The following is a 21,303-nucleotide window of genomic DNA, read 5'->3' as shown; positions in this document are numbered from 1 at the left end:
AAGGTGTCTAATTCGAGAAGTAAAATTAGTTAGTGTGATTGGTTGTCATCACCTGTTTATAATACTTTATAGTGAAATAGTAAGAAACAAGGTACAGTAATTCTTTATGTCAGTCGACACCTCATATCGTATATAAAATCATCAACAGAATCTAATACCGTATGGGAGCAGTCAAGAAGGGCATATAATTGGTATCGTGAACAGATCGCATACAAGGCAACAAATCGCATCAGAACTTATTGAGGCATCACAAACCTTGAAAAATTTCACACTCGGCTACGCATGACAGTGGGAACCTAGTATAAGGGAACTAAGTTATTATGTGAATACGCTTATTATACACGTGAGATTTAAATTATGGTTATGTATCCTAAGCTGAAACTTCTTGATATGCTGGAATGATCCCATGGTGGTTATGTTACTGCGATATTTCTGAAGGGTCCTATGGTTGTAATGTTGTGGTGATATTTTGTGTCCCTTTTACTTTCATCTGAATGACCCTATAGTGGTAATCTTTCATCTGAATGACCCTATAGTGGTAATCTTTCATCTGAATGACCCTATAGTGGTAATCTTTCATCTGCAATACTCTATGTTGGTACTGTTTTGTCGTTACTTTCAAAATGGTTATTTTACTTTTTTACTGTCTGAATAACCCTGTTGTGGTAATGTTACGGTATTAAATTCATCTGAATTAAACTATGTTGGTAGTGTTACGTCGATACTTTCTGAATTGCCCTATAAACGTCGTAATTATTATAATGGTATTTACGGAGCAATTTTCCATACTTTTATAATAAAATAAAATAATAATAACAATAATAATGATACAAAAACACCCAAACAATTTTCCATTTTCTTACAGTTTAGCAAGATAAGATTTTAGTAATTGTTTCAAAAATGGCGAACTTGAAGCCCAAATGGATGAATAAAATCCGTAAGATATTGGTAAATAATCTGAACCAGATTGATGTTTTTGTCACCTATTTAGGTAAGAATCAGAGTTTCTATTCATATCAATATTTTTCTCTGTATGTAAAGCCGATCTTAATCCTATTTAACATAACAACGATTATTATTCAATCTTCATCAGTGTTGTCGATAGTGTTTCCGCACTTATATGACTCGAACGTCAGCCTTTAAACTTCCCCTTCGTTGGTTCAAACTCAAAATACTGTTCGCAATGTATCGTTTTCAACGATTTACACATTCGCTACAGGAACGTTGATGCAAATGGAAATAGAAATGGAGTTTGGGATACTATTTGAATTGTTGTTTATCTTGTAGAAACCCCAGAATTCAACGCAACCGCTAAATGGGAACAGCTAGACAACAAAGATATCGAAACACGATTCACCAAGTTCATGAACTTATGGTACGAACAGACTAAAGATCCAAGTCTAACACAAATTGTATCAGCTTTACAAGATATGAATAGAAATGATCTAGTCAATATTATACAACACGATGTCAATCTTACAGAACAACTTCGTAAGGAAATTGAAAAGAATGTAGGTAATGATGAAGGTAGGTTTCCTGTACAAGTTGGTGAGTGATCATTTATCAACAGTGTACGACGTTTCAGAAGACGGTATTCTCGTCATTAATGACTAATAACCTCATTTAGTTTTAAGGTATTTCATTGTGCCGAGAGGTAAATCCCCTACTAATAAAATTAATGAAGAAAATATTGCGTTGTAAATTGAGACGTGTGGGTGTGACCTAGGAAGTGAAATAAATTTAATTTGATATGCAGAAATATTGTATTTTATTCTTCAAACAAGCTTCAGTTGTTTTTTCAGAGGCGCATGATATTCCGAGTTTGAAGCCCAAATGGATGAATATAATTCGGAAGATATTGGTACATAATCTGAACCAGATTGATCTTTTTGTCGCCAATTTAGGTAAGAATTTCAATTTATAAAATCATTCTCTGTTGTTATTACTGACAACATTTAAAACCAGATCATTAACATATTTTACATGATTAGTAATAATTGATATACAATCTTCATATTAGTGTTGTCAGTTGTGTTTCTACACTTATATGAAATATGTTTTAACTATTCTTATTTTGCTACAAAAATAGAAGTGAATGTAGTTTCACATCCTACATTCCTGTTCCTTATGGTCTAATAAAGACGGGCAATGAGGAAAAGCCTTGCCTGGATAATCCGTTTTGATCTTAAACTGTCGAGGTATCTTTTACGTGCACTACCTGTAGCACTAGGGTTTATTGTCCCATTTAAACGACGAGACGATTTTTTCATGTCAACCCCTTCAGCTCTGCATCACTGACAGGGGAAAACTTGGTTGAAAAATCCGAAGGTGTAATCTCCACCTATGCCAGGATTGAACCCTTAGTGAGCAAGCGTTTAACCAACTGAGTCACCGCGTCTCCCGATATTATTGAACAGAAGAGGGGTGGTGGGTACTTTTTTTAATTGTTGTTTATTTTCTAGGAACCCCAGAATTCAACGCAACCGCTAAATGGGAACAGTTAAATATAAATAACCCACAAATAGAAACACGATTATGTAAATTCATGAACTTATGGTACGAACATCATAAACATCCATGTTTGACACAAATTGTATCAGTTTTAAAAGATATGAATAGAAATGATTTAGTCAGTGTTGTTCACCAGGATGCCATGTTGAAAGAGCAACTTAATATGGAAAAACTTCCCATACAAGCCAGTGAAAACCCAAGTTCATTTAGCAAAAGTGTAGGAAATAGTGTTTCCTGGGATAAGTTTCTGGTAAGTTTTCTAGACAAGTCACTGATGAAGCGAATTGAGTTTTATTTTTAATTTCAGTTGGGAATAGATCAGATTTGCGATGAGTTTCATAAATCAACAATCTATTCACACAAGAGGGTTGCTTTATGGACAGAATGCGTGAGGGGCAAGTTTTCACAAGTGAATAGATTGTTTCAATAGGGTTTATCCTTGGGTGATTACACACCTCACACAAACTTTCGTCAAAATCCGCCAAGACTTGTGCCTTCAAAAGTGTTTACACGCTAAAATTTGAACGCGTTTTCAAGAAAAAGGACAATAATCATACTTATTATTTTTCGATTTTCCTATTTTCAATGGGGTTCATCCTTGGGGGATTACACTCATACCAAATTTCATCTAGATCCGCCAAGAATTGTGCCTTCTAGAGTGTTAGCAAGCTCAAATTGAACGCGTTTTCAGGAACAAGAGCAATAATTAATACTAATTATTTTTCGATTTTTCTGATTTTCATTAGGGTTTATCCTTGGGTAAAAACAAACACTCACCCCAAGTTTCATCAAAATCATTTCACCAGTATTTCAAGAACAAGGGCAATAATTCATACTAAATATTTTTCGATTTTAATAGTGTTCATTCTTTTCATGTTGGCGTATAAAAAGGACAATAACTTTATATACAAAGTAAAAAGATTCAATAAGGGCAACAACTCTATATAACAAAGTTGGAAAACTCTGATTTTATATTACAATTTACCACTTGAAGCAGATTGATTTCAGCTATTTATATCATTTTTCATAATTTCATAATCTTACGTCATTTCCTTCTACAAATCAACAAATAATTTCTACGCAAATTGAGACTGTCGTCACTTCCAGGCGTAACTGTCAGGGCATTGATTGTGATTTAAGAAGTGATATGGGTAGTTGAAAAGACTATTGGCAGTTTAAAAAAAGCTGTGACAATTAGAATTCCATCTAGAATTTTACACACTTTGGGTGCAAGTCAAACAACAGATGGTTATAGTAATCGGTCGATGTATAACTTTTACAGAAAAGATTTGTTCGAAAAAGCACTTTGCATACGGATTCCTGTGCTTTGACCAGGTTTTCTTAAAATCACAGTTGTTTCTGCTGTTTAGTTTTAAAAATAGTAGTTTGATGACTGATAAGGAGATAAAGATCATTGACCTTTGCAATCTGCTGATACACAAAAGACGTTTGTGACTTTTGATTGCTTTAGCACGTGATTTAAGCCCAGAAGGTTAATATTTTTTAGATCCTCTTGCAAATTGGAACTTAAATTCAACTCAGTACTACGCGTGGTTTTCTCAATTAAGCTTATTGTGGGACTTTGCTTTCGCAAATTGTCAATTCTTTTTTTTTTTTTTTTTTTTTCGAAATTTCCACAGAGCACACAGCCTAGGCTTCAATAGCTACATCAACATTTCTACATGTGTAAACCTTCTGCAGTGGCAACGTTGTTAATGAATATGAATTGGAACATTTTTGCAAAACCGTAAGTGCCACAGTGCAACATATGCAAAAACTCGTAAATTGGCTCTAGAAGGCGCATTTTTTGCATCGATTTTCTTCGAGTTTTCATTTTTAAAATCTGGCTGTAATTTCTGATCAGATAACACTTGAAAAATTACGAAATTCGAAAATTTGTCGCAAACTTTTTTCGATTGAATTTTGCAATTTTTTTGCAACTTTTTTGTTTTTGCATCGATTGATCTGAAATTTAAGATGCAAAGGGGCATCACCAAAGTAAATAATATGTAGTTGTCAAATATTTAACTTTACTTTCGGTTTTAAACGGGGAATCAATTGAAAGTACAATCCACTTCCGGTCGAATAACTTCCGGTGTAATTGAATTAGGTCAACGAAATTTATGCTGATCGTAAGTAAATGCTAATACAAAAAAACGAAGAATATAAAATCCAGACCGGAAGTGATACTTTGGCCGCCATCTTGATTTTCTAATTTTCGAAATAAGTCCTTAGGGATAAACTAAATCTGCATAAATTTGGTGTCGATGTATTCTGCTAATGTTCACAAAACGTTGCGAGCCGATTTTTGAATTTTGCTTTTGCATTTTCGGAACTTCCGGTTGAATTTTTTCAAAGTTTGAAAGCTTATTTCTTGTGACCTTGACCTTTCATGACCTTGACCTTCATAGGGTCAAAGTTCATTGACCTTGGCTATCATTTGATACTTTGACCTTTGACCTCCGACATGTACTTCCGGTTTTATAGCTATCCATAAAAAGTAGTATATGTCTTTTCGGATATGACGCATTTCACTTCTGCGCATGCGCAGCTTTTTCAATGCGTCATATCCGAAAAGACACAACTGTTAAAATGTATTATAACAGACTCCCCATACTGCTAAAATGTATTATAACAGACTCCTCAAACTGTTAAAAAAATGTATTATAACAGATTCCTCCAAACTGTATTATAACAGACTCCATATAAATTACCCAAACCACAGACAAGAATCACTATAATAATACAGTATAAAATAACCGCATTAAAAAAATAAAAATGTCTTTAATTTTAAAACGCGAACAAAAAAAATTCGAAGGAGACGGTTTCTTCTCTGGCTAACATCTCTCATCCCCAAAGTGGCCAATTTTGTCTCAAACAACAAATTTCCTCAGGAGTAGATATAAGCGATGCAGTGAAAAGATCTAATGATTCATTTCTATGGCTTGAATAATTTTCTCCTGGTATTAAATCTTTCGTATTAAAAATATATGGTGTTTATTTCATTATTGGACAAATATGTCTTTAATAAATGTCCATCCTCCTAAAACGTATTTCGGTGCGGGAGACATTCAAAAGTCATTGGGTTCTCTTCCTGGATTCCCATGGGCAAAATATCCCGGAGAAAAACATCTCCCAGGGCACAATTATACAGGTCCAAGCACGAGATTAGATCTACGATTGGATGAAAATGATAATCCCAAACCAGGGGAAGAACCCGTTAATAGAGTTGACGCAGCTGCGCTCAAACACGACACGACATACAGAAACAAAGACATAACATTCAGACACCAAGCAGACAAACAAATGATAGACGAACTCGAAAATATTCCCTATCCCACTTTCAAAGAGAAATTACAAAGGGCTCTTATCATAAAACTCTTGAAGGCAAAATTGAAATTGGGTATGGGCATAGCAGACGAGATTATGAAGAATTTCGAAAAAACAAACATTACCTCAAAGTCAAAGTTTTTGATAACGATGATACGCTTGGGTCTTTCCCTTGAAAAACAAATCGGGTCTGACTGTCAAACAAGCATTCGAAACCATAATGAAACAATCCGACAGACGACCCCTAAAGTTGTGGGTTGATAAAGGAAGCGAATTCTACAATAGAAATGTGAAATCTCTGGGGGTTTGAAATTTACAGCACGCATAACGAAGGTAAGGCCGTAGTGATAGAAAGATTCAACAGGACTCTTAAAGGCAAATTATTCAAGAAATTCACGGAATTGAAATCTCAAAAATGGCTTAAAATAATACCAGTTGTTGTCGACGAATACAATAACAAAATACATTCGTCTATAGGTGTGACGCCAACGCAAGCCTCTAATAACCCGAATATCATAAAGTCCGTCAACACTCGAAACAACTTTGAAAACGAGATTAGCAATTTGAATATTAAACCCAAATTCAAAGTTGGAGATCGAGTTCGTATTTTAAATATAAATCATTGTTTCAGAAAGGTTACGTCGGGTATTGGACTAACGAGATATTCATCGTTGATAAAGTAAACTGCACATCACCTCCCACGTATGAATTGATCGATCAAGACAAAGAACAAATCATAGGAAGGTTTTATCAAAATGAACTTCAAAAAACTGACTTTTAAAAATGAATCTCGAAAATGAAGATTTTGATGAAAGGTTAAGAAATTTAGATGTCGACAAGCATTTACGCTCTCTTAAATTAAGATTTTTTAAATTTAAATGTAAATTTATCTTCAAAATATTATTGAATGTGTTTTATCAGAATGTTATACACGTTTTTTCAAACACAAATTACGTATATATTTCGTCAATTGGGTCTTCAGCAATACTTACCGCCTACTTCGAAAAACACCTAAAAAAATCAACTTAAAAAATGAATGCATTTCTCGATAAATACGGAAAAGACACGACCACAAATTTTCAACTTGTGAAATTGGCCAAGGAATTGAACGTATCGCCGTTTTATTATTGCATGCGAGATGAAATTGATGAACTGAAATACAAGAAAGGTAAATTTTACGCCATCACAAACATTCACACGTCGGATCAAAAAGGAGTTCATCACTCTGCTCTACACAAAGATTCTTCGAATAATTTTTATTTCTTTGATTCTTTCGGTTTAGAACCGACAGAAGAGATAACGAAATTGACTAACAAACCAATCAAATGTTCTACGTTTCAAATTCAAATGCCAGGACAAAAGCTGTGTGGACAGCTGTCGCTTTGGGTTTTATATCGGTTGAGTTTGGGAGAAAAGTTTGAAGAAATTATAATAAATTTAACTCAATAAAAATGGCAAACAAGTTTGGATTAGGGTCTTTACCTCTAGAATCTAAAAATCCCATAACGGCGTTTATAAACAAAGCGAAACCTTTTTTCGTGGATCAAATCGGAGACACCTTACAAGGGGATATCGATATGAACAATTTCAAAATAACTAATTTAAAGTTTCCAGGAAACGATAACGATGCCGTGAACAAGAAATATACTGGATCAAATTCAAATAGATAAGGACCATGTTGAAAATAGAATAACTGACGTGAAAAGATACCTCAGACGAAATATTAAAAATCTTGTGGACGAACCCAAACTACAACAAAAGTTAACGAGTTTGAAACGTCTTATTCAATTGGATAAAACAAGTCAGTTGCAAAATTTAATATCTAAATTAGACGATAAGATTACGAAGGTAAAAATAGACGTTCAACGTTTAATACATAACCCAAATGTAAACGAGGATAGATTGAAACAAAAACTAACCGCTTTGGAAAGAAAACATGGCGAATTGCTAGCAGAACTAGACAAGACCGCGGACAAAACTGAGTTACAAAATTCAATATCGAAATTGAACGAAAAGTTCGCGAAGCAAAAATCAGATGTTCAAAATATAATTAACAATCTCGCACATCCCATTAACAAAGATGCGTTGAAACGACAATTGACTGCTTTGGGTACTAAAATCACGGACGAATTAGAAAAAGAAGTGGGTGTGATTAAAAACTTTCTTCAAAATAAATTTCGAGATGATATGAAAAATTATATTAAAGAACAGGTCAATCTTTTGGTATCTAGAATTCGTGACGATTTTTTGAGACAAGAGAGAAAGTTGACCAAATTAGAAGCTATTGTCACGGACAAATCGTATTATTTCAATCTTCCATTCGAAAGTGACACTTTCTTCGATGAAAAAGACCAAATTTATAAATCAAACAAATACGGATTCAAAGTAGAAATAAAAGTGGGTTCTCTCGTATACGGAGAACCTAAAAACGTATTCGATATCGGCGAAACGGAAGCGTTTACTTTTCGAGGTAATTGTCTGATTCAAATAGAGTTTCCCATGAAGGTTAAAGTCAATAAAGTAGTCTTCAAACAAACCGGTAAGGTCGTCAAACATATTTCATTATTCAATGATGGTAATTTGGAAGAGAATATACGTTTGATTGATAAAAGGGATCAGGAAATTGAAACGAAAAATGGTAAATATGTAAACACCTTTGAAATGGAAGTAGAAAATGATAAGGATATCATTGGAATCATGGATTTAGATACGATATTGGAGACGGAAAATCCACCATCAACCAACATTGACAAAATTCCACGACGCTTACACAAACACGGATCAATAGAATCGAGCAGTCACGAGTTTTTACGAACAACAGACTTTGAATACGTAAAACTGTATTTCGCTTTAGGTGACAAATACACCTCGATCGATGTTCATAAAAGTCAACAAGAACGAGAGTTTATAGTACATTTAACGTTTGTCGAAGGTTCCGACTCCATCCTTGTTGCTGGTGGTTATATATTTAAAGCCAAGATAAACATGGAAAAAGAAAATATTCCTATCATCTTAACGAGGACCATACGAAAAAAGAAATGTCGTTAGTACGCGTAAATGTTTTTACTTTTAATACTCGAAAATTTAATAATAATGCTAGGCCAAACGACTTCTCTCTATTTGATATTCCGTGGTTCTATTAATCGGAAATTCACTTAATTTAACAACTTAAAAAATGGAACTCGAAAGCAGACAACAATACATGATAGACAAACAAGAAGAGTTGAAAATAAAGTTAAGACAGTACAATTCATGCAGGAAAACATGGAGTAGAATCGATTCTGTTTTCAAAACAGCGAGAACAGTTCTAACGGTAGGAGTAACGGTGGCAACGGCCAACGACTGGTAGATTAATGTTTCCGGTCATCGTCCCAACCGTATTGGCTGCATTAACAGTCGTTCAAACGGCCTCTTGCGGCCTCATCACTTTAGGTTTCACAAGCAAAAAGAAAGCTCATTATAAAAAGAAAACGGATATCTTGAATATGTATCTTAATCAATCGTATATCTTTTTCGAAAGATCGAGAGAAGACAAGAACATAACAGTTGAAGAATTAGAAGAATTCAATACAGAAATATCAGCGGTCAAAATAAAGAAATAATCAAAAATATATACTTAAAAAAATATGAATAAAATCGAACACGATGAAACATTGATAGAAAACGCCCTATTTTCCTATGTTATCAAGGCTATCTCTGATAAATTTAAAACATTCAAAGGACAAATTAAAATAGATGGAGAAATAGTCGAGGAAGGCAATCACAGACAATACATGTCACTCCTCGGTTTCAATGCCAAAACTTTTCACAATATCTTTTCAAATATGGACAAAAAATCTGATGCTTCCGATTAGTATTTTACAGGAAAAATAATTTTAATGAAAGACAATTTCCAAGAAATAAAAAGATCGAGAGTTGGTAGAGGAGGAACTGATCTACTTAAAAAGATAAATGAATACGAAGGCGAAAATTGTTACATACCTACAGATGGTCACTGTTTTATCAAATGCGTCAATCGTGTTTTGAACAAAGATTTAACGTGTAAATTTTTAAGAATACATCAACGGGTTTTCAATAGCAAATAGAAAAGGAGTGATGACTTGTGCTAGAATGAAGGAATTCAACAAGAAATTTAACACTTCGTTTCAAATTTATAATCCCAAAAACAGACATTTTCATCCCAGAGACTTATATGATGAATTAGATTGGGTTTTTTACTTACACAACTCGCATTTCTGTTTGATTAGAAGAAGCCAAAAAAGTTTGGGAATTCAAGAAATAGAAGACAATTACGAACAGTTGTGGAAAACGTGTAGAGACGATAACGCAGTAACACAGGTTTCACCTCTCAAACTAAACGTGCTTTCAAGTATGAGTGATGATGCGTTATTCGCTTGGGATTGCGAAACGTATTCAGAAAAAGACACGCGAAGAGCAATTCCTTATGCCTGCACTTTAATTAATTTAGAAAAACAAAGAAAAAAGTTAGAAATGATAAAAGATATCTTCCTTACTGATAATGTTCCAGAAGAATTTATGATAAACTAATGAATGTAGTAGAAATATTTGTAGGTACAGATTGTATAGATCAAATGTTGAAATATTTAGGTCAATATGATAGAAACAGATTAATATTAATTTCTCATAACGGCAGTGGTTTCGACAACTGGATCGTGCTTAAAAATGCAAAAAAACTAACGCATTGCCCTTTAAAAACACCCATAGGAATTCTATCTTTTCGTTTATCTAATCCATACACAGATGAAGATTTACAGAAAAAATGGAAAAGACAGAAAGAAATAAAGGGTAATTATTTACAACATATTAATTTCACGTGTTCCTACCAACACGAATCCTCTAGTTTGGCTGCATGGGGAAATTCTTCCAATCTTCCCGCGAATTTGAGAAAGATTGCCGACGTAGATATCGCTAAATACACGCAAGACAACTGGGAGGAATTGAGACACGAATGGGAACCTTACGCCAAGAGAGACACTCTCCGTTTGGGAGCTTGTTTGATGAAATACAACCAAGTCATGAAAGAAGTTGTAAACCAAAATATGTCCAATAATCTAACGGCTCCATCTTTATCTTTAAAGGGTTGGTATTATTTATATCATTACGATAAAGAAATGTTTGAAGAAGAATGGTATGAAACTACTAGAATGGTTGCGAAACATAACGAAAAAGAAAATATACAAAAAGTTTATTCGCACACTAATCCTTTTATAAGAAATTTTATCAGACGATCTATTAAAGGAGGAAGAGTTTCGGCAATTAGAAAATCATTTGAAACGAACAAAATGGATGAAATTTGTAACGTATTAAAGGAATATACAGAACTTGAAAGTAATAACATAATTGATTTATTCAAAGAATACAGCGCAAGCGCAAAAGACAAAACGGAGGTTCATTCGAGACTTAAAAAAAATAGAATGTACTAAACTAATGGCATTTGATGCTAACGGTTTATACGCTTCCGCCATGTCGGATTTAGACAGTGAATATCCGAGAGCGGAAAGTGGAAGACCGTTTCTACCAGAAGAAGAAAAAGAATTTGTAAAACTCTTCAATAAACAAAAATTCAGACCTAGAACAGCTATTTTAACAGTGTGGTTTGACTATCCAAAAAACATGTTCTTCCAACCGATACCAGCTAAAGATAAAATCACTTTCACGAAGAAGGTAAAAAGGAAACTGGCACTAAAATCAGGTTCAGAAATGGTTTCTGTCACGACGTATTAACAGCGGTCGATATTCAAGAAATAGTGGACGAATTATTAGAATATTAGATGCTATAGTTTACGAAGAAAATTTTAAAACTCCACCCTATAGAGATTATATTTTAATTTTGAGAGATCTAAGAAATAAATATAAACGAGAAGGTAATATCGTGGGTAGTAATTGCATGAAATTATTAGGTAATTCCTTGTATGGTAAATCAATTCAGAAAGATATATTCACAACTAGACATTTATGGAATGAAGCAACTTTACAGGCCAACTTTGATTCACGTGTTAAAACCTATGAGAAAATTAATGATACTCAATATGTTGTTGAAACAGAAATTGAAGAAAAAGAGATTACTACTGAAGATAGTAAATCTACACGACTAACACCTAGTCATTTGGGATCATTCGTTTTATCTCACAGTAAAAAAATAATGAACAATTTCATTCACGTCATAAATGGATTTTATAAACCCGAAATATACTATACCGACACCGATAGTTTGTACATTTCATCCAACAATTGGAAAAAACTAAACAGAGCTGGTTTGGTCTCCGAAAAAGACTATTGCAAAGGTAAAAACGATTACGGTGACGGTGGAATTATATTTGGTTTATATTTAGCACCAAAAGTCAAATACAACATCGTTTTGACTTCTGATGGTGTTTTAAAAGAAAAGAAAACGTTTAAAGGTTATTCTAATGATAAGATAAGTGTAGAAGATTACGTTCAGTTAGCAACCGGACATGATGTGTCAAACGAATTTAAGAAACCATGGGAAAGAAGTTTCACCAATGGAGTAGTTATTCCAAATGATAAACAAACTAAAGTTTTTAGAAGTTATTTGATTAATGTTAAAAGAAAACCAACAAAAAGTGAAGGAATTATGTATCCTTACAACGACAAAGATGAGTATAGTTTTGATGAAAACTATGAATGTGATGATTTCGATTATCTTTCTAATCAAGAAGAGAATGAAGATTGTTTTACATTTAGTTGAATGACAATTTCTTCGTTGCCAAAGTCTATGAACCTGTTTTAACCGTCTTTGATTTCCAGATTTATATCTTTGATCATGAAAGAATTGACTGGTAAATAGTTTCTCTATAATTCTGTATCCGATCGGCACCGTAAAAGTCGGTATGCTGTATATGATTTGGCGTTTGAGCTTGTTGAAAAATCCACCGTTGATCAAATTACAGTGAATGTTGATCACGTCGATGTCGTTCTCGATGTTGGCCTTGTGTGGCGCCAATGTCGATTGCGCGTATATTCGTTTATCGAACCCTAGTAACGCATTCAACGAATTTTCTACGTTGAAATCGACTTGACTGTTATTTCTCAAGATCAGTTTTCTTTTGTTCAGATTCAAATTACCTTCGAATTCGATATTGTTTTTACCGCTCACGCTTCCTGCGTATTCGGATAGGTAATCGTTGATGGCTACGTATTCGTAGCTTCCCGGTAGTAAGCTTATGGTTTTGAACGTAACTCCGTTATCCGTCGATTTTTTAGTTGATTGTTTTTTTCGTTGATGTTTCTAATGGAATTGTAAACGGAGAAATACTTTAATCCCAGTTCGTACTGTTTATTGCGATCGAGTTCATACTCGTAGTCTAGAGACAATTTGATGTCTGATTTATTCGAGGTGATAACGAACAATTGCTCTTTATTGGACATTTTTAATGACGTTTATATAGTCTTTTTTAGTGATGATTTTTTTTCTCCAAAAGTCGTTTTAATATGCCATTGACTTCGTTGTATTGTCTGTCCGATCGATGACCTTCCTTCATGGCCGCTAATATTACTCGTAATCTATTAACTAGTTCCTCGTTGTTGTCGGATAAAAAAGTTATACCTTGTCCAGATGCCACCATATCATCGATTTCGTCTATTTCTTGTATGATTGGATAATCTTCTGCATAATCATCTACCTCCTATTCATCTCGCTCAATAACTTTTGTTATATATAAATCAACTTCTCTCAATCTTCTTGTTTCAGGTCCTGTCTTTCTGATCGCATGTAGAAATTTTGAGTATGCTACTAAATCCTTGTAATCGGCAATTTCAACGTCCTCGCCATTCATTAAATCTATTAATCCTCTCGTTAATGTGTATATGTAATCTTTTGTATCGATTTTGAATTGTGGTGAATTTCCACTAAATCTTATTCTAAAACCATTGAACAACAAACCCGCTTCATCAATGATTGGTGAAATGCTCTTTGATAAATCTGGGTCAGGGTTTGAAAAATAATGTTTTACATCATCTACTGTCCTAATTATAACACCACTATATTCAATCACTTTGGGGTGATGAGGTGTGGGTTCTATACGAGGCGTGGGTTCTAAAGCTAATTTCTTTTTAATATCTTCTTGACTTTTTAATATGGGTTGAAATAGAGTCTGTAGATTTTCCGTTAATCCGAGTTGTTGTAATCTGTTATTTTCAACTTGGGTATTTATTTTATTCTTAGCTTTGATATATTCTCTATTTCTTTTTAAAATATTATTCCAATCAGTCATTTTAAAAAAAATAAAATTAACATATGTCGATCATAACTCTTTCACCCGCGGGTTTTCTAGTATAGTACGAATACATATCCATGATCATCCGGGTTTCTCCATTGAGCTTTACATTCTTTTTTAAATGTTCCATTCCGTGATTTATCGACTGAATGATTTGAGATAAATCTTTGTCGTTCAATTCGAATAATAAAAAACAATTTGCGTTCTTTCTAATAAACATGGCGTCCATTCCGTAGAAAGATTGGGATTGGTATATGCAGTGACAGTTGTGATGTCTTCCTTTCGTGAAGAATTCTTGTTGAACGGTTTGACTTTTTTGTGCCACGCAGTCGTCAAAGACAATCAAGTTCTTTCGGTGGTTGTCGATTTTAGACAAGTCTAAATCGTTGACGTTTTTAGTCAGAAACACTTTGACGTCGGTCGGTTTCAGAGAAGGATTCTTTTCTTTGATAAAACCGTCTAAATTTCCGCGTTCTCTTGCAAGTCTTCGTTGCTTTCGTAGTAGTGAAAAATGTCTTGAACTTCTTCTTTCGAGATGTATTCCAAAGCTTTGAGAAACTGATAATAGGATTGTTCGGGAGTAGTCGTGTAAATATACAGAGACTCGAAATCTAAAAGGTTCAGTGTTGTCAACATTTTAAAAGTGAGATAAGTCTTTCCACATCCCGAAGATCCGCAAATGCACATGAGCATGGGGTTGCTAGGAAATATGTCCGAATGTTTGAATTTCTTGCCCATTTTTATTTATTACATTTTCGTACCAAAAATCACCCCGTTGCCTTTATACTTTGAAAGAAAGATTCCCTCGCCCGAACGTATGTTTTTAAAAAATATGGCGTTGCCCTTGTGTTTGACCTTCATTTCTCCGGTGTAGATGTTATCTATTAATTTGCTTAATCCCTCTTTAACGGTTTTCTTGGTTTCTTCGCCAAATCTTTGTCCGAATTCTTTGACCGTCCCTAAAATATCTCCTACTCCCGAACCCCCTCGTGCTTCTCTTTCCATTGCCAAATTGTGTCTACGTTCTTCAGCTGCTTTTACTGCAGCTGCTTTATTTGAGTTGACAGCTTCGGCTATCCCAGCAGCTCCACCAGCAGTTGCACCAGCTGCAACTAAACCAGAAAAGATTAAAAGTAATAAAGGTAAAAATCCACCTTTTTTAGTTAAATTCTCATCAGTCGTCTCTGACTTTGCAATGTTTGTATTTATCGATAATCTTTTGGGTTATATGCACTTTTTTACCGTTGTAAGTTATTAGAGTCGGCGAATTTGTTTCCATAGCTTCTATTATTTTCATAACTAAAGTTTCTGGTTTCATTTTTAAAGGGTGTTTTTTTATTCAATTCTTATCATTCTTCTATCTGATATTTTGATCAAATGTTTTGCTTCTTCCAGCAATAAACAGTAGCCGGTTACATCTAATATGTGAATATTTATGTTTACCCCTGTTTTGAAAAGATCTTCTTGATGAGCTGACAGATCGAAACAAAAGATTGGATGATTGAGTGAAAAATCTGTGTATTCAAACTGAGGCGTATTTCAAAACAATTCGCACATGTTTTTATAGTTTCTGTACAATTCGTTGTAATCTTTTTTGGAAGGATCAATTGTCAAAGGTTGATTGGGATAATTATCGTTGTTCAATCTGACTTGAACTTTGCGAATGATGGGATCTTGAGTATGGTTCAATGCCACTCTGAAAATGTTGTTGTTGTTTGTCTGAGAGTCTGGCAAGTTTTTGAAACCGACCATTAGATATCTCACTGGTTTGACGGTGTTGGTGATTGGCCACGTGGTGGATTCTCCCGTTAAAGTCATGCTACCTACCGTGTTACGATGAAGAAAAGCAATTTCGATGTCTTTGGTTAAAGAGTTGAATATTCTCGTTTCCACTTCTACGGAAGGAGTGATTACCATTATGTAAAGTTGGATATTCGTTATTTCCAATTTTGCGTCAGAGTTGTTTTCACCAAAGAATATTTTGTTGTCGTTGATTTCTCTTTGCAAATGAATTTTATACGGCAAACCTATGGAAACCTCGACAACATTGTTGTATTGAAGCGTTCGTTTTTCAAATCCGTGATTTACTCCGCGAGTCACTCTTTCCAGTGTGTTTCTAGCAACTACCCTTATCCTAGCAAGGTCTGCGTCATTTGCTACAGTTCTGACCGGATCTTTTAAAACTTCTCCGTCACCGACATCGGGAATCCATCCAGAAACTGAATCGTAGTTTTTGGGATACAGAACCGTTTTCAACATTGTGTCAAACTCGCCGGGGTGTTTTATGGTCTCTATCGGATTTGAACCAGCTTCCAAAACCATTTCGCTGAATAAAGACGGAAAGAAGTTGTTTTCTAAAGTCGTGTTGGTTTGTGGAATTCGATTCTGAGTGGCGTCTTTGATCTTGAAATCGCATCGGATATGGGCATCGGAAAGCAGCAACCAATTGGACAACGAATTAATTTCAAAGGTAACTCTTCCCCCGTCGTTTATTTGGGTCTTTGTACCTACCGATGGTGAGATGATTACGTAATCCTCTTTCTTCTTGTTGAACGAATATTGAATCGGATCATACAATTGAAAGATTGGATCCAATCTGTAATTTTTGCTTGCCATTTTTATCCAATGATTTTAAACCCTATTCCTTGTTTTTCTAGGGCTTGTCTTTCTAGTCTCTTGTTTCTTAGATCTCTTATTAGCTGCAGTTCTTTAAGTTCGTCAGATTTTTTCACTGCATCGCTAATATTAACTCCTGCTTTTGCCACAGAACCAAGAGCTTGCGCTTCTGAGGAAATGAGGGATTTGTTGTTTGAGACAAAATTGGCCACTATGGGGATGAGAGATGTTAGCGCAGAGAAGAAACCGTCTCCTTCGAATTTTTTTTGTTCGTGTTTTAAAATTAAAGACATTTTTATTTTTTTAATGCGGTTATTTTATACTGTATTATTATAGTGATTCTTGTCCGTGGTTTGGGTAATTTATATGGAGTCTGTTATAATACAGTTTGGAGGAATCTGTTATAATACATTTTTTTAACAGTTTGAGGAGTCTGTTATAATACATTTTAGCAGTTTGGGGAGTCTGTTAAAATACATTTTAGCAGTTGTGTCTTATCGGATATGACGCATTGAAAAAGATTCGCATGCGCAGAAGTGAAATGCGTCATATTCGAAAAGACATACACTACTATAAAAAGCCAAATTCGCAACTTTGGACTGCTCTAGCACGTGACCTAATTAACCTAGAGGGTTAATTTTTTCGGTTTCCTAATGTGCTTCTCATGCACTTTACATAGATATAGAACAATTGCTTTTTTAAAGCAAAATTGAAATTCGTGATTTTTTCAAATTTGAGGGTTTTTTTTACCATATTTGCGTCTTTTTGACCTTGGTGTATGTATATCTTATGATCTATTTCATGTAGAACCTTGATATTTAGAATACAACTAGACACTTTGAATATGAATTCACCTATGACCCAAAAATTGGGGTGGGCGTGGCACATCCGGGTTGAATTACTAATTGTCTACATTTTGGGGCTGGGGCATAACTCGCATAGGATACGTTTGTTAAAAAAGCGACTTTGCACACAATTACCTCATCCTTTTGGCCAGTTTGTGTTAACATCAGTTGTTTCAGCTTTATAGTTCCAAAAAAGGAACGGGTTTTAACATTTGGATATTTTCATTTTTCGATTGACCTTTGTTGACATTTGGTGACCAATATCTTTTGACCTGAATAATGTAGAAGCTTGAAATTTGGAACACGACGTAACATTTGGAATATCAATTACCCTATGCAAAAAAAATTAAGGTGGGCGTGCCACATCCGGGTTATATTACTCATTATTGATATTTTTGGCCAGGAGCATAACTCGCAAAGTATACGTTTGTTCAAAATGGAACTTTACATACAATCATCTCATGTTTTGAACCACTTTGTCTTAAAAGTTCGGTTGTTTCTGCTTCATAGTTCAAAAGAAGGAACAGGTTTTGGAAATTCAAAATTTTCAATTTTTGACCTTGACCTTTGTTGACCTTGACCTTTGTAGGATCAAACGTCATTGCCATTGGCTATCTATTTATACTTTTATATTTGCCGTCCTATGTCAACTTCCGGTTTTATAGTCGTGTGCAATTAGAAATTTTGATGACGTATATCTCTTGATCTTGACCTTTTTAGACCTTCTCCTCTACGAGATCAAAGGTCATTGACCTTGGCTATCTGCTGATACTTTCATTTGTGAGGTCTGAAGTCTACTTCCGGTATTAGAATCTTCTAAAAAATGAAAATTTCCCAACTTTAGACTGTTCGTGCACTTGATCTAAGTATCTTCGAGGTTGATTTGTTCAGGGTCTTTTGCAATTTGCTACATTTGCAAAGTCCCACTCTGTGCCACGTGTGGCTCTAGTGTTATAATTCTATTTAGTTTTTGTTTTGTTTTCTTAATAAAGTTTGTTATATTTTTTGTTTTTTTGCTAATTAAGTTTGTTGGTGTGCTGTAGATTGATTGGCAAGTGTCTCAAAGCTCTGTTTGGCAGATTATATGCGCGAACTGCACAAATTCAAGAACCTACAGAGAAATTGAATTCTCGTCAGTCGCAAGTTCTTCATGTTCTAAATTAATCCATTTGTTATACTTTCAGTAGCACCGTATATGCCAAGCCATACCTATTGAGAAATTGTACAAGTCGCTGATATTTCTAAAAGATCCATTTGGTGGTCTGAAACCCATAACCTATTAGGATGTTAGAATTACTTTTTTTTATAGCTAATAGATGCATCAAGGTATAACTTTGTTCGAAAAAGCACTTTGCATACGGATTCCTTTGCTTTGTCCAGGTTTTCTTAAAATCACAGTTGTTTCTGCTTTTTAGTTTAAAAAATAGTAACAGGTTTTTCATAATTACAATTTTTGTCCTAGGCCTTTGTTGACCTTAACCGTTTCAGGGTCAAAGGCCATTAATCAGAGATATCTTAGAATACTTTCATACTTGATGTCCGATGTCAACTTCCGGTTTTATGCCTGTATGCATTTTTAAAGTTTGATGACTGATAAGGAGATAAAGATCATTGACCTTTGCAATCTGCTGATACACAACCTTCCACAAAAGACGTTTGTGACTTTTGATAGCTTTAGCCCAGAAGGTTATTTTTTTTTAGATTCCCTTGCAAATTGGAACGTAAATTCAACTCAGTACCACGCGTGGTTTTCTCAATTAAGCTTATGTTATAATTCTATTTAGTTTCTGTTTTGTTTTCTTTACAAAGTTTGATGAATTTATTATGTTACAATTCTATTTAGTTTTTGTTTTGTTTTGTTTTCTTAATAAGTTTGATATATTTTTTGGTTTTTTGCTAATTAAGTTTGTTAAATTATTATTTCATTCGTATTATACAAATTTTTATTTCAAGTACACCATACAAAACAAGCTCTAATACATATACTAAAACTGAGTATCATTTAAAACATAAAACAATCCCGGCATAGGTCGAGATAATACCTTCGGTTTTTTCAGCCCGGTTTCTCCCTGTCAGTGATGCAGGTAAGATGGTTTGACATGGAAAAGTTCCCTCATTGAACCCCGCATGCCGTTGCCCGTCTTCATTAGCCTACATGGTGCAGAAAAATAGGACGTAAAACTCCATTCATTTCATTTCATTTCTAAAATCCATTCATAACACAAATTTACCCGAAAGCAAAGACAAAATAATTCGTGAAGCTCTCAAAATCAACCGCAGTTTTACAGAATTGAATCATACCGGACATTGAATGCCCAAAATGTGGCTATTTTAATCATTTCATTTTATTTCCATCTTTCAACGGTAGATTCAATTGACTAGTTATCTCCCTTAGTTTAATATTTCATTCTAGAATATATAACAATAACAGTTCAAGGGAGGCAACTATTGTAAATATTATTTTAGATACTGCCGGACTTCAGAGTAGTTATTTGAACAATTATTTTCTTGATTTTTACCGTTCCAAAGAATTGAAAATTAAAAAGTATAAAAGCTATTGTTTGAGCAAATCAAAAAGTTTTTTGAATTTTTTCGATATGTATCAAGAGAATTGGAATATCAGCCTCAAACTAGTGTTGATAGTCTTAGAATGTATTTGCGTTGATTAAAATATAATCTTTTGTAAGTTTACAATGAAAATTTTCCTCTAGAAGTCACAAATTTTGGCTAAACATTGACCGTTGTAAAAACAAATGTTGAAGACATTATGTGTGCTCATGCTCTTAATTGTTTTTTTATCAACGCAAAGAAATTCTAAGACTGACGGTACTATTTTGAGTCTGATATTCTAATTCTCATAAGAATAATGAGAAAAATTCAAAAACTGACCATCATATTTTGACTTCATAATTTTACAGACATTAGATATCTTTTGGCACAACTCCTTGTAAACTAAGACCACACTGCTTCTTGCATGGTGGTAGAATTGTTTTGTCAAACATGAATTGATTAAGTGATATCTCGTGATTTTTAGTTATAGGGTACAGACGAGATTTTAGAATTGTTTTGCATGTACTGGTTTTTAACATTTACACAAATCAAATTATAATATCAAACTGATTGCAGCAGTTTTCTGTGGTTCGAAGGTGATTCAAGCATACTTTGCTTAAAGTGGCCACGAATGGTAGCCTGTAGGTTGAGCACGCGCTAATTATTAAATAACATGATGGCCAGAAAATGTAAATCAGTTTTCTGCATGTAATTAGCGTAAGTATTTTTTGGTGCATTTTCATATAACTTTACATTATCATTGTGGGACTCATTTCCCAGTTCCCAGTTTGTTATCATATTGTCAAATTTTTTATTCGAGATTTACACAGGGCACACAGCTTAGACTGCAATAGTTGCAGCAATTATTCAACTTTTCTTGACCTTCTACAGTTAGGACTTAGTTAATGAATTTAAAGTAGAATATTTTTGCAAAACCGGAAGTGGTACAGATCAACATGTGCAAAAAGTAGAAAATCGGTTCCAGAATGTTGGATTTTTTTCGGGTTTTCAATTTTGGAATCTACTGGCAATATCTGATATGATAACACTTAAAAATCGAAAATTTGTTTTGCACTTTCTTCGGCCGAGTTTTTGCAATTTTTGACTTTTGTTAAACTTCTTTTATTTTTCAGATTCTTAATGTGCTCTTGATGCTCTTTCCAGTGATATATAACAATAGTTTTTTTTATACA

General features: G+C 34.1%; 5 protein-coding genes across 5 annotated transcripts; 3 read left to right on the top strand and 2 right to left on the bottom strand.

The window, feature by feature from the left end:
* Nucleotides 1–900: 900 nt before the first annotated feature.
* LOTGIDRAFT_170737 (hypothetical protein) lies at nucleotides 901–2,941 on the top strand (the record flags this gene model as incomplete). Its single annotated transcript, XM_009046576.1, has 4 exons — nucleotides 901–991; nucleotides 1,288–1,527; nucleotides 2,463–2,761; nucleotides 2,819–2,941. The coding sequence occupies 4 exons, from the start codon at nucleotides 901–903 to the stop codon at nucleotides 2,939–2,941; spliced, it is 753 nt and encodes a 250-aa protein (XP_009044824.1).
* Nucleotides 2,942–5,529: 2,588 nt separating this feature from the next.
* LOTGIDRAFT_170736 (hypothetical protein) lies at nucleotides 5,530–8,889 on the top strand (the record flags this gene model as incomplete). The annotated part of the gene is made up of 2 exons (XM_009046575.1): nucleotides 5,530–5,914; nucleotides 7,508–8,889. The coding sequence occupies 2 exons, from the start codon at nucleotides 5,530–5,532 to the stop codon at nucleotides 8,887–8,889; spliced, it is 1,767 nt and encodes a 588-aa protein (XP_009044823.1).
* Nucleotides 8,890–11,325: 2,436 nt separating this feature from the next.
* Nucleotides 11,326–12,571, top strand: LOTGIDRAFT_170735 (hypothetical protein; the record flags this gene model as incomplete). Its single annotated transcript, XM_009046574.1, has 2 exons — nucleotides 11,326–11,526; nucleotides 11,561–12,571. The coding sequence occupies 2 exons, from the start codon at nucleotides 11,326–11,328 to the stop codon at nucleotides 12,569–12,571; spliced, it is 1,212 nt and encodes a 403-aa protein (XP_009044822.1).
* A 937-nt stretch (nucleotides 12,572–13,508) lies between these two features.
* On the bottom strand, nucleotides 13,509–14,096 carry LOTGIDRAFT_170734 (hypothetical protein; the record flags this gene model as incomplete). The annotated part of the gene is made up of 1 exon (XM_009046573.1): nucleotides 13,509–14,096. One exon carries the CDS (start codon nucleotides 14,094–14,096, stop codon nucleotides 13,509–13,511), a length of 588 nt encoding a protein of 195 aa, XP_009044821.1.
* Nucleotides 14,097–14,846: 750 nt separating this feature from the next.
* LOTGIDRAFT_170733 (hypothetical protein) lies at nucleotides 14,847–16,715 on the bottom strand (the record flags this gene model as incomplete). The annotated part of the gene is made up of 2 exons (XM_009046572.1): nucleotides 14,847–15,211; nucleotides 15,923–16,715. 2 exons carry the CDS (start codon nucleotides 16,713–16,715, stop codon nucleotides 14,847–14,849), a joined length of 1,158 nt encoding a protein of 385 aa, XP_009044820.1.
* Nucleotides 16,716–21,303: the final 4,588 nt, after the last annotated feature.

The sequence above is a fragment of the Lottia gigantea genome, assembly GCF_000327385.1.
Source record: "Lottia gigantea unplaced genomic scaffold LOTGIsca_103, whole genome shotgun sequence".
In the NCBI taxonomy this organism is placed as follows: Eukaryota; Metazoa; Mollusca; class Gastropoda; family Lottiidae; genus Lottia; species Lottia gigantea.
This window is presented reverse-complemented; position numbering and strand designations above follow the sequence as displayed.